We start from the raw sequence: 13,286 nt of genomic DNA on the forward strand, positions 1-13,286 counted from the left end.
TCCTTCTTTGATTATCTGCCTGTGTAATGTTTCTCCCACTCGGTTATCAGTTCCAAGGAAGCTTGTGCTTGTTGACCATCCTGTCCCCAACTCCCAGAATAAGAGTGGAATGAAAATGTGTGGAATGACACTGGGGTCAGAGGGGCCAGGATGACCTGGAGTTCCATCGTGTACTGCCCATGTGACCTTCAGCAAGGTATTTCATCCCTTCTAGTTCAAAGTCCTCGTCCATCAAATGGGTAAAAATGCTTGCCTTGCAGGGTGGTTCTGAGGGTGAAGACAGCTTGTCCTTAAATGCCCTGCTCCCTGGTGCAATGGATGCTGAGTGGTTACACAGAGGAAGAAGACAACAAGCAGCCCACCGCTCGGAGCACTGACGTCCTGGGCTCTCCACTCTAGCCTGTGCCAGACCACAGACTGTGAGATGGAGAGGGACTCAGGTTCCAAGGAAAAGAGTCAGTCTCAGCTGCAAACACTCAGCAGAGTCCCAGCCCTGTGTTGCTGTTCGGAGCAAGTCACTCCAGCCCATCAGCTCCAACGTAGCCTAAACTCAACACAGCTGGTACCAGCCCCCCATCTCTCCCTCACTGCCCCTCCTTGCTCCTCACATGTCAAATCCAGCAGATAACCAGAGCTGCTGATCAGTCAAATGATTAATTCACTGTGAAATACCTGAAAGGAAAATCATAAGATTTGAACTAAAACTCCAACTGTGAGCAGCCCAAGGCATTGTCCGTCCATGGACAGAGGGGGAGAGCTGGGTTCTGCCTGGAGCTTCTGGCTGTTTCTAGGAGCTCTAGAGCAGATGGGCTGCAGGAGAAGCTGTGGGCAGGCTTGCAAGAACTCACCGTGTTCCCCGTGTCCCTTGTGTTAAACACTGTACACAGCCACCTACCAGGGCCCTCTTCTATTTTCCTATTGCTGCTGTAACAAATTACGACAAACTTAGTGGCTTAAAGCAACACAAATTTTTTATTTTACAGTTTTGGAGGTCAGAGGTCTAAAATGAATTTCAATTGTCAGCAGAGTTGTGTTTCTCCCAGAAGCTCTAGGAGAGAATCCTTCCCTTGCCCTTTGTAGCTTCTAGAACTACCTACGCTCATTGGCTGATAGCCCTGTGTGCTACATTCAAAATTAGGTTAGTAACATAGCATCTTCCAGCCTCTGGCTCTCACCTTCCTGCCTCATTCTTATGAGGAGCCTTGTGGGTATGCGGCACCCTCTGCGGTAATCCAGTGGTCTTCCCATCTTAAGACCCTTACCTTAATCACATTTGCAAAGTCACTTTTTCCCTGAAGGTAACATATTCACAGATTCAGGGTATTAGGACATGGACATCTTTAGGGGGCATTATTCTGCCGATCACAGACCCTGAGCAGGGTGAGCTTGGTTGGGGGGCACCCGCCTGCAACTCAGCCTCCTGCCTCAGCTACCGACTCTGTTCAAAGTAGAACTCAGTGCAGGCCAATGGCTCACTTTCCTTGGCAAGTCGTACTGGTTGCTGGGGCTCAGCTGGGCCACAGAGAAACCAGCCAGGCCAGGCAGCAGCCTCCAGCCTGAAGGCTGAGCCCAGGCTCCTCTGGAAGAAGGTGAAGCGTGTGGCCTGCTCACCACCCTTGTACAGGTCCTCGATGCTCACATCCTGTGGGGGCAAGGTGGCCGCTGCGGCATGAGGCTACTGGTAAAGACGTCAGTCCCAGAGGCCTCAAGGGGCTGGCCAATAAGGGACTTTACAGGGAGGTCTGTACCCAGGGAACCGCCTTCTGCAGGCTCTGGGGGGCAAGGGTCTTGGCGCTGGGTGCAGAGGGAAGGAGAGGAATGTGCGGACCTGGCCAGGAATCCACAGATGGGTGCAGAGATACCAGAGTATCCTCACAGCCCTGTCTGCAGGGTGCCCTAGAACAGGGTGTGGTTTCTCACCTCCAGCTGCAGGGAAGGCCCCTCTTCTGTCTCCACACAGGCCAGGCAGCGACTGCCTCCCTGCATTCCCAGGAAGATGGGGACTTTGGTGCGGTCCAGGCCTCTGTTGGGAAGTATGCAGATCTTCTCTGGGAGCAAAGAGAGAAGAGAGCCAGGAGATGAGAGGACTTCAGACTGCAAGCTCTCAGCAAGCTAAGCCCAGGCAGGAAGGACTCAGGCCAGGGCACACCTGGTCTGGCCCCTGCATGTGGGACAGGCAGGCCAGGACCCCTGCAGCGGTCATGACACCCTTAGGAGAGGTCTTCAACTGCTCCCTGCTTCTTCTCATTGTCACAGAGGCAGGAGGGAAGGGGAAAGCCTGTGGCAGGTGGAGTATGGGTGTGTCTGAGGGGGGAGAAGCCCAGATGCTCACCTGCACAGCAGTTGTCTGCACCAGGATCTCCTACCAGGAGCTGGTCACCTTTCAGGTATAGAGCCTTCTGATTGGCATCCTTAATTCTGGAACAGGAATGATCGTGCTGATGGTCTGCTCCCTTCAAGCACCACCAAACCCCAAAGCCATTCCACCTCCATACTCTGAAAGTACCACATTGAGCATTTAGGAGTTCTTCTCTCTTCCACATGTGATAAGTGGATGCATGACTCCACCCAAGAACAGGTGAAACCAGGTCAGCCTTAAGGCAAGGGAAGGTCTTCTAAGGCTCGAGATTCTCAGAGACTCCCTTTACCAGGCTTGGGCTCTATCAGGGCCCTGGGGCACCGAGGAAAGCCAGTGCCTTCTCACTGAGGGGTAGACAGAGTTCCTGATTATGCTGGCCCTTTGCCTTTTGTGCTAAGAAATCTCCTAAGGAGGCTCAGATATCTCTGGGATATAGTGAGCCTTACCCCAGATTTTCTGAGCCTGCCCCAATTTTACATAAATGTTTATTCTCTTCAGTGAAGGGATTAATTGAGTATATAATAAAGTGTGGTTTGCTTTTCAGATATCTTTTTTAAAAAATTTTATGTTTTATTTATTTTTGAGAGAGAGAGACGTGAGCGGGGGAGGGATAGAGAAAGAGGGAGACACAGAATCGGAAGACAGGCTCCAGGCTCTGAGCTGTCAGCACAGAGGCCGAAGCGGGGGCGCTCAAACCCACAGCCGTGAGATCATGACCTGAGCTGAAGTCAGCTGCTTAACCAACTGAGCCACCCAGGTGCCCTGCTTTTCAGATATCTTAAGGGCTTTCTTATCAAATAAAATCCACAAATCAGGAAAAAAATCCGATGTGACTGAAGGTGTGCCAACACGTTCCCCCTGTTCATTGTGAGGTATGACCTGGGGTGAGCCCACATTTTAGGTGCTAGACTGAGAAGGTCAGCAAAGAGCTGGAAGGCATGATCACAGTCATTTGGGGTTGGCGGCGGTTCCAATGACGGGCTCGGGAGGGTAAATATGTGCTGGGGAGCAGGGAGGAAACCGCGATGAGTGTGTGCAACATCAAAGTCACACAGGTTATTAGCTCGGTCGCTTGGCTGGTTTCAAAATGTCTGTCAGCCACTCTTCTCAGGACCTGGGAGCCCTCCCTACCGCCCCTGGGCCAGCGCCATTGCCTCCAGGAGATTTTTCTCTCTCAATAACAGCTAATGATAATACCCTTAGCTAATGACTATATGTGTTTAAAGTAGGTTCACTTGTATAATAAAAATAAAGATCTCAAAAGAGACTAGGCTTGCCAACCAGCATTCTCCCTCCAACCTGGATGACCAGGACTTGTCTGTAACTCATCCGCCAGCCACATTCTATTTGGAGACCAGAACCCAAGTCAGATACTCCAAAGTGCTGATATCTGTTTTACCATTTGGGTGCTTTATGCACAGGTGTTTTGCCATCCCGGCCACGTGGGAACTTCCTGGAGGTCCTGACTGGCCCCCTCACGTCTAGGACAGGGCAGACCCGTGCAGGAGCTGCGGAAATGCAGCCCACAAGTCAGTCCTGCTTTACTGGCATTCTATCTTGTCTCGTTCCTCAAAGGGCTGGAGGTAGTTTCCAATGAAAAATCACAGGCAATAAAGTGTAAGCTATAAGTAAAGTCTCAAATGTCAAATGAGGTAACAGTGAGAGTTGGCAGTGCATGTTGAGAGCAAAGGCCACAGAGACTGACGTGTGAAGATGTGGTCTCTGAGATTCAAAATTGGCCCTGAGCTTCTAGAGGGAGGAGGTTGGAGTGGCACAGAGAGCGTGTGGCTCCTGGCTCTGTGGTACATTGATTTCGCCTCTTTGAACTTTGGTTTCTAAATCTGAACAGACTTAGGCATGCTCCCCTTGTAGATTACTTGGGATGGAGGCAAGGCAGTCAAAGGGCTGGCATCTTGGATGCTCAGGGAAGAGGGCTACTGTTAGCATGCTCATGATTAAACTTAATTAGGGGGCACTTGAGATTTCTCAGGTGAGAAAGAGCCGCATCCCTCCCCTCAGCCTTCCCGCCCTCTTCCCACGTCATCCCCAGACCTCCGGTTCCAAAAGGGCGGACTCCAGGGAGACTTACGTGTAGTATCTTGCCATGGGCAGGGAGCACATTCTTGTAATGGTGGGTGACTGGTCCCTGCTGAGGGGGAGGAAGAGACAGGCCGTCAGAGAAAGAGGCTGGGTGGGGTTGGGGGGCAGACCCCCTGAGGGGCCCCAGATCACTGAGTCACAAAACATAAAGATCTCACTAAGCCACTTATCTATAACTTGCCTGCCGGAAGCCACCACCCACCATGGTCTCCCCAGCCCAGCAAGTTCCAGGCGTCTCTGTTTCGCCCTGCTCTGGGGTCATCTGGCAGGGGTGCGAGCCAGTGACATGTGCATGGTGCCAGCTTGGGGAAACTGAAGAACAGGTTCTCCAAAGAGTTTAGCCAAGATTACTTCCTGGGGCTGAGACTAGGGTGGGGTGTGCCCCAGCCTCGCAGGTTGAGGATGAGCTGAGCTCAAAACCTGTCTCACTTTGCCCGAGAGCCACGGCACTCTTACCAGGGCTGCGGGATGGCAGTGCTCCCAGGAGCCTGTCCAGCCCGCTGCTGGAGGGTGCAGGGTCTCCCTGCAGAGTTAGGAAGCCTCATTCCAGACCCTAGGATGTTTTCCCAAGATTGTTAGAGAGAGACCACCATGATGCTCCAGATGTGAAATAGGAAAGGTCCTGAGATACAGAGCCTTGTGCTCCTGAGGATGAGTGATCTAAACTGAAGCCAGCGTTCCTCTTATTAATCCCATACCACAGAGCTTCACACAGCTTCACTTTTTTCCGGCTGGATTGTCCTGCCCTAGAGCTTTTCCCTAAAATGACCACCTTTAGAAAGACCATCCCAGAACCTAGCATGGAAAAAAACCCAGAGCCATTCAGGGCATGAGGGTGGTAGCCATTACAAAATAGCTTTAAAAAGTAAATGCAAGGGAAGCTGGGGCCGGCGTGTATGCAGTAGATCTGATTCTCATGGAGTAAGAAAGAATAGAAGGAGAAAGAGAAGATAGCAGAAAATAAGAGGGAACAGAGGAAAGGCGGGGGTGGGGAGGGAGAAGCAGAAAAGAGCAGGGTTCAGAGAGAGAGAGACAGAAAAAATGACATGGAGGGAAATCTGGGGAAGTGGGCGGGAGGAACAGGTTGATGATGACAGCAGGGCTTTCAGCCACGCCAGCAGCTCTGAGCTGCAGGACCCAGTGCTGGTCCTGGATTTGCCACGCAGTCACCTTGGACAAGTCATTTCCCACCCTCTAGGCTTGGCAGTGGGCATTGAAGTGTTGATGAGCATAAAGAATAGCAGGGCACCTCTAGGATCCTGGATAGATATTGGTGATGTGAATCAAAGTCTTAAAGTATTCTACATACTCTGTTATTTCATCTATTGCCCATATTTTATTTTAGGGAAAGTAATGAGTTGCCCAAATGTTTAATTATGTTCACTACATCATTTCAGACAATAGTGAGAAGTTGGATATAAGCTAAATGTCCAATAATATGGCATTGGTTTAAAAATTATGCCAGGGCACCTCAATGACTCAGTCAGTTAAACATTCAATTTTGGTTCAGGTGATTATTTCAGTTTGTGAGTTTGGGCCCTGCCTCGGGCTCTGTGCTGATGGCTCAGAACTCAAAGCTACTTCAGATTCTGTCTTCCTCTCTCTCTACCCCTCCCCCACTTGCACTCCATCTTTCTCTCAAAAATAAACAAACATTATAATTCTTTTTAATTAAAAAATAAAAATAAAAATTATGGCAAATTAAGTAAATAAGAAACATGTACATTAAACAGGTACATTAAAGATGATATTGTGGAAGAACATTTTATGACACAAAATGTTCAAAATACGTTAGGTGGAAAATTTAGGTTGTAAAGAATATGTACATTATTATTCCATGTAAAGCCACATACATTGAGAGACATGTAGGAACAAAACTGCCCATGTTGTTATCTTCAGCTGACAGGATTATGAATGATATTTTTTTAAGATCTCTCACCATTTTCCCCATATGAACATGGCCTTCCTTTGCAGTGTAAAGTTTTAATTATTTTCAATAATTAAAATCAGCTAAAGTCATTGGCTCCCAAATGCACCTGCCCATCAGTCACCTGTGGGACTATGGATAAGTACTATTCCCTGTGCTGAAGGTTCTGATTCGCCAGGGCTTGAAGTGACTCCATGATCACCAGGCTTAGGAACTGGTAAGCCATCTCAGTTTTTCTCCCTCTCCAATGAACATGTAAGTCATCTGCTAATCCTTGTTCCCTAGGTCTGGGGTGGAAACAGACTGTGCATTTCAAACATGCAACCAAGTGCTATTAAAACTGCTGGTCCCCAGCCACACTTTTGAGTAGCAGAGGACTAGATAGATGACCCCCCAGCCCAGATAAGCCATCAGCAGCGTGGCCTCAACGCAAGCACACTTGATGCTGCGCTCTCTCTCACCCAAACTAACAGGGCTTCTTTCATTGTAGCAGCAAAAATACGGGCAGCTTGGTAGCTCTGCCAAGGCCCAGCCAGGGCAATCAGATGGAGGATCTGCAGGATGACAACTCCCACCTTTGGTCAGTGTCCGTGCAAGAGACGGGCAGAAATTCAGTGCTTGTCCAGTCCAGCTGGAGCCCCCAGGGCCCCAGAAGCCTCCTGTCCCAATCCCAAATCCCAAAATTTCTCCCAAAGACTCCCATATCAGGCACCCCTGACTGGGTTCTGGCTAGACTGGGATGAAGTCAACAGGAGTGAGAAGCTGGCTTCTAGCCCACCAGAGAGCCTGGGATCCAGCTTCCCTAAGCTTTCCCTTCCCTATTGTCCCCAGCTGACCTTTCTCTGGACTCTGGCTGTCTCAAGATTTCATCAATCCGCCTGTCCTGAGTAAAACACCACCACCAAGTAGCACTAGGCATTTCTCAATCACACTCTCTTCTCATTCTCCTTCACAGTTTCTGTGTGAACTATGTTCTCTCCAAGACCAATATTAACGTCTGTGGAGCCAAATCAAAAGAGTCTTTTGATTCCTCTAATATTTGGTTACTGCCTCCTCACTAAACCACCCCTCCAGGCGTATGACCTCTTCCTCATCTTCCCAGTGGGCATGCTCAAAGTTATCTTTGATTTCCCTGCCTCAAAAGCCATCCCTCCTTCTTGCCATCCATTCAGATGTTTTGGCATTAGAGTCACTGGACATGGTTTCATTTATCTATAGGTTGAGTCTCTAGCTCTGCTAAATTAATTATCAGGTCAGAGGAACAGCTCAGGCATACAAGGTTGTGTCACTTAACTTCCAAATCTCAGTCTCAGTATCTATAAAATCATGGAATTGGAGTCTGTGGTTATTAAGATTCTTTCCAGATCAAACTACCTGTGATTCCATGACTCAACAGTTAACGAATCTTTCCTTTACTATTGCAACCCTACATTGAATTCCTATTAAATCTTCACTGTATTGTGTATTGTTATATATATAGACATTCATTTCCCTTATAAAAGTTAACAATATCTTGATCCATTAAGTGTGGCTTGTAGCTCCTGCCAACCACCCTGTCACACATGTGTGCTTACAAGCAGGACATAGAAACACACACAGAAGGTTTCAATGGCAAGGTTGAGTTCTAGGCCTAGCTCTGGTACCAATTCATTTTGCCACCTTTTGGGGCAAAAGGCCCCTTTTGTCCCTGGGCCTCCAATGTGTTATCATTAGGATGAGAGGCTAGGTAAGGTCAGTACTGCTCAAAACTAAATTTCACAATGAAAATTTACACAGAGATCTAATGAAAGTAAAATGGATAGAAGGGACTTGCCTTTGCTGAGTCAGGGAATAATGGTGACTCCAGAAGCCTGCTAACACTGTCCTTGACCCCTGAAGCAGCCACCGAGGCATACCTAAAGAACCCCAACATACTGCTGAATACCACTGGCCTAGTTGATTTCTTCTGAAATTACTTTCTAAAATCTATGGTTCTTAATATTTAAAACTCTTGACTTGGCTTAAACTGTGCCGTCTCTCAAATTTTTTCTATGTGCCTTCACATTTATGTAGCATCCTACCACATTCTGTGGAGGAGATACCTTGTTATCTAGAGAGCCTGCCAGGAAGAGTTAAGGGAGGGGGCATATCAGAGATATTGACAGGAGAAAGAGAGATAGAATACTGCCTATAAATCACTGACCTGAAATCCTGGGTGCCTGGAAGGTCCGACTGATTTCTCCAGGGCATCTGCCCTGAGTTTATACTGTCTGGTCAGGGTGGGTCAAGCCTGCAGCAATCTTTATAATTGGTTCCAGGATGGGGAAGAAAAGCGTAGGGATTTCACAATGTCTTTAGCACAGTATGGATAATAAGAAGGTGGGGGCTTTAATGAGTGTTTGTTGAAGGGGGAGAGAGTCACCCATAAAGCCCTGGCAGAAGCCAGGCACTGGGCCCCCGGTCATCGCTACTGTCATTGACACTGTTATTGGTGGTTTGGGTAGCCATATAAACAGCCTTGGGGTCAGATGTCTTAATGTCATCTTCCCTTTGGTACCCCATGGGGCTCTATCCTAGACTTAGAGAGATAGAAGGGCAAGAGTGAATGGGTCTGAGGGGCCCAAAGACAGAGCAACCTGTAGTGAGGCAATGTGAGAGAGGAACTGATGGCATTGCAAAGATGCCCTGTTTGGAAAGAAAGAGGGGAGGGAAGTCTCTGCTTTTCAACAGGTCCTATTAGCTGGTATCAGGCTGATGAGACAGAGCATCTAAGGAAACCCACCTACAGAGGACATTGACTTTAGATCCATCCTGAGACTGGGCAGCCATCATATGCCCTGGACTACTAGGACACATGGCACAGTATGGACAGGGCAGGGGTAAAGAATACTCAAGCATCTAATTGATGTTACTCAACTCAGTCCATCTATCCACCCATCTGTCCATCCACCCATCCACCCATCCATCCATTCATCCCTCCATCCATCTACTCACAAGGGGTAGAGAAACTTGGCATAGCATTGTCTGGGGACATATGCCTTATTGTAAGTCTCACTATTATATCATTTGTACAGTTCCACAAAGGGCTTGGTAAGGAGGTAGGAGATGTCAATCCACATGCAGATGTCTGAAGAGTGAGAGACAAGAAAAGATGGGCAGGAAAGGGATCCAGTTTGTGTTTCCTAAGGCTGACAGTCATTCTTCACCCTTCTCCCAATCTCTTCTCTCTCCATGGAAAGGGCCAAAGCATGGGGTATTATGCCAGGCAATCAATGAGCATTTACACTGCTGTGTGACAAAGATGTGCAATACACAGTTCCTGTTGTTAGGTAGCTTTACAGTCCAGCTGGGGAGCTAAGTCATAAACACTTAAGAAGATAATTAAGAAGACCACACTCTCTAATCTGCAGAACAAGGGCATATTGGAAGTAACAGAGGCAGGGAATCTCCTTGAGTAAAAACTTCCTAGAATTTTTTTATGACTTAGACCACTGGGTCTAAATGGAGATACCTGTGCTATGGCATCCCTGAGACACAGTTAATCAGGCTTTGCTTCAACACCTCCACAACCTCTTAAAGAAACCCTAACAGTGAGTGTGGTTCTTGTGGTTAAAATTTTGGAGCCACACATAATTTCTATCAATCAGTCCTGCTTGTGCCTTCTGGAATTACACAGAACAAGTTTATTTTTCTACTAGGCAGAGCTCTGAGTGCTTGAATGGGGCTCTCTGTGTAGTGCTTCTCCAGGATCAAGGCCTTCAGCTTCCTAGCCTCTGCCCTTATGACTTGCTCTTGGGACACTCTCTACTCTTTAGGACACACTCAGTCCTCAATGCCTACAACCAACACAAACTCCAGGTGATGTGGGCATTACACCTCTGTAAATATAGGTCAAGCAGGGTGCTTATATTGAAATTGAAGAAATCTAAAACCACTGTCATGATGCCAGGGTCCCCCCACCATACATTTCTAAGGTAGTATTTTACATTCCTTCCTTTTCTATTGACTCCCGTCAGCTCATTGCTGCTAAAGCTATTTTGAATTCTATCATCCTGCAAATGATAGAAGCAATCACTTCAGGCTGGAGAAAGCTTCCAGACTGAGGTGGTATGTCAGCTGCTTATTGAAGGGTGGGTCCATTTAGATGGGTGGAGGGGAGAGAAGAAATATTCTAGTGTGGAGGAGTAGTTTCCACTTTCTGTACTCATTGGTTTCCGATTCTTGGTCAAACGTTATTTGAGGTGCTTGGGAACAAACTGATACAGCCTTGACCTTGAGGTCATTTCAGGGGCCACAGACCCCAAATCAATTATTATAATGAGGGGAAGTTAACATAGGAATGTAGCACAGAGCAGATGACCAGACAAGATGAGAGTATGGCTGGGCCTGTGAGCAGAGACAGAGTGTGAACTGGGTCTGTGGAAACAAGCCTGGTGCCCAGAGCCCATGTTCTCAGCACTTCTGAGAGGCCCACAGTGCCCGAGAGCATCAGCTGCATCTAGGCCTCAGCAGCTCCACGGAGACGGAGCCTTCTGACCCGGCTACCTCCTTGCTAGCACCTCAGCAGAATCTGAACCTGCCAGGCTGGTCTGACTGGTGAGGTGCAGCAGAATCCCTGGGACTCACATTTGAGCCTCACTCTTTTTTTATCCCCCAGAGTTTAGGTGGGGACACTGGAGTCACAGTCCCTGGCATGTAGAACTAGAGGTGCAAAGGTAATCAAGGAAGTGCTAAACCTGCAGGGACAGAGACTATTCAGCAAATTTAGCATGATTGGTTATACCTAGAATATTTGGAGAAATTTAAGGGCTGATGTTGATTTCAAGAAGGAAAATGAAAATACTGGAGAAAATTACAATCATAATAAAATAAATGCATTTATTTCTCTTTCCCTGTGTATCAGTTATCTACTGCTATGTAACAGGTGACCCTGAAACTTAGAAACTGAAAGCAACAAACATGTATTTTCTCACACAGTTTCAGGTGGGTGGGAATCTAGACCAGCTTAGCCAGGTAGTTCTGCTTCAGAGTCTCTCCTGAGGTGGCAATCAAGCTGTCACCAGGGCTGCCTCATCTGACGGCCTGACTGGGGCTGGGGGAGCCTCTTCCAAATGCACTCATGTGGCAGTTGGCAAGAGACTTCATTTTTCAACACATGGTTTCTCTACAGGGCTACCTATGACATGGCAGCTAACTTCCCCCAGAGCAAGAGAACAAAGAATCAGAGAGAAAACAAGATAAAAGCTATAGATCCTTTTATAATCAAATCTCAGAAATGGCACAATATTATTTCTGCCATGTTCTGTTGGTAACAGGGGCAACACAGGTACAGTGTGGGAGGGGACACATCCATGGTGTAAGATGGGGTCATCGGCAGCTGTGTTAATTCATAGGGCTGCCACAACCAGTCACCACAAAGTTGGCAGTTGAAAACAACAAAAATTTGTTCTCTCACAGTTCAGGAGACTTGAGAGCCATACTCCCTCTGAAGGGTTTGGAAAGAATTCTTCTTTGCCTCTCCCTCACTTCTGGTGATTACCTCAGTCATGTCATTTCTTGTCCTACTTTGCATGAGGGCAACCTCTGCCTCCATCTTCGCATGGCCTTCTTCCTGGGTCTCCTCTGGGTCTCTGTTGTCCTTTCCTCTTCTTGCAAGGACACCAGCCATGTTGAATTTAGAGCCTGCTCCCCTAGCTCCCCACCCCCTCCACCACACTAATACAGCATGGCCTCTTAACTAATTGCATCTGCAAAGAACCTATCTCCAAATAAGGTCATGGTCTAAGGTTCCCAGAAGGACACAGATTTGGGGGGAACACTATTCAACCAGCACAGGTCCCTTAGGAGGCAGAAATCCACTCCCTGAAATCTCAGGAGGTTGTGAGCACTCCAGGTCCAGGATGGTTCTTTCTGTAAATTCTTTCTCCAGGAGATTCCAACCACACTAACTCCTCATATTCTTTTCCTTGGCAGCCCTGCTGAGGCCTGTTTTCGCATCCCCACTACTGCTGACCAGAGCAGCTGATCTCAATTCTATTTGAATTTTACTCAAGGACGTGGATGCTGAGGACAATCAGAAATATTGTCTACTCTGCTCTCCTCAAGATTATTTATCACACAAGGAGCCCATCTTCATTGTAGAACAATTATAAACTGCAGATAAATAAAAGAACAAAAAGAACAATCACCTGTCATACTACCACTCTGACATTGCTAAAATTGAAGTAAACTCTTTCAGACTTTTTTCTATACAGAAATATATAGATAGGCATTTTTTAAATTAAAATGAAATTACAGGATCTGCTACTTTGTAATTTGCTTCTTATGTAATATGCCATGAGAATGTTTCCATGTGAGTAGAGACCAGCATCTTGGATTTTAATGGTATCTCGGGTTTCAAAATGTATGACATGCCAGCCTGGCCATTCTTCAGTCTTCTGAGCTGGGGCCACTTCCTCGGATACCTCCACCCTCACCTGCCATGGTTAGAGTGTGAGGACAGGGTGGGAAAAGTAGCATATAATGGCAGCTGAGTTAAAGGGAAAAGGGAGGGGGCTGGCCTTGGGTCTCTAACTCTACGATGTCTCTCTCCTGCACAGTGGTGAATGACAGGACCTCATGTGGACAGCTCGTGGCCTTAATGGGCTCAGCTTGTGATGGGGTGGCCTGTGGGGCTCAGGGGTCCTGAGTGAGTTACCATAAAGCATGAAGGATTTCTATGGCTCGCTCTACCCTGACCCCTTAGGAACCTTTTTATGTGACTCCCAGTTTACCTTACATGGTTTTTGCAAGGTCCCCCAACAGTAGCACCACCCAACAGGGAAAGAAACTGTGGACTAAGCCCCAAATCTCAGGATTTGCCCAAACTGAGAACCAAAAAGGAGAGTAGCCAAATGCCCAGCCAGAGGTAGGGTCCCTGAC

General features: G+C 47.6%; 1 protein-coding gene across 1 annotated transcript; it reads right to left on the bottom strand.

The window, feature by feature from the left end:
- Window positions 1-1,429: 1,429 nt before the first annotated feature.
- IL1F10 (interleukin 1 family member 10) lies at window positions 1,430-4,480 on the bottom strand. The gene is made up of 4 exons (XM_029936298.1): window positions 4,449-4,480; window positions 2,333-2,418; window positions 1,921-2,048; window positions 1,430-1,642 (listed from the first exon to the last, which is right to left on the bottom strand). The coding sequence occupies exons 1-4, from the start codon at window positions 4,478-4,480 to the stop codon at window positions 1,430-1,432; spliced, it is 459 nt and encodes a 152-aa protein (XP_029792158.1).
- Window positions 4,481-13,286: the final 8,806 nt, after the last annotated feature.

This window comes from Suricata suricatta, chromosome 4, assembly GCF_006229205.1.
Source record: "Suricata suricatta isolate VVHF042 chromosome 4, meerkat_22Aug2017_6uvM2_HiC, whole genome shotgun sequence".
Lineage (NCBI taxonomy): Eukaryota > Metazoa > Chordata > Mammalia > Carnivora > Herpestidae > Suricata > Suricata suricatta.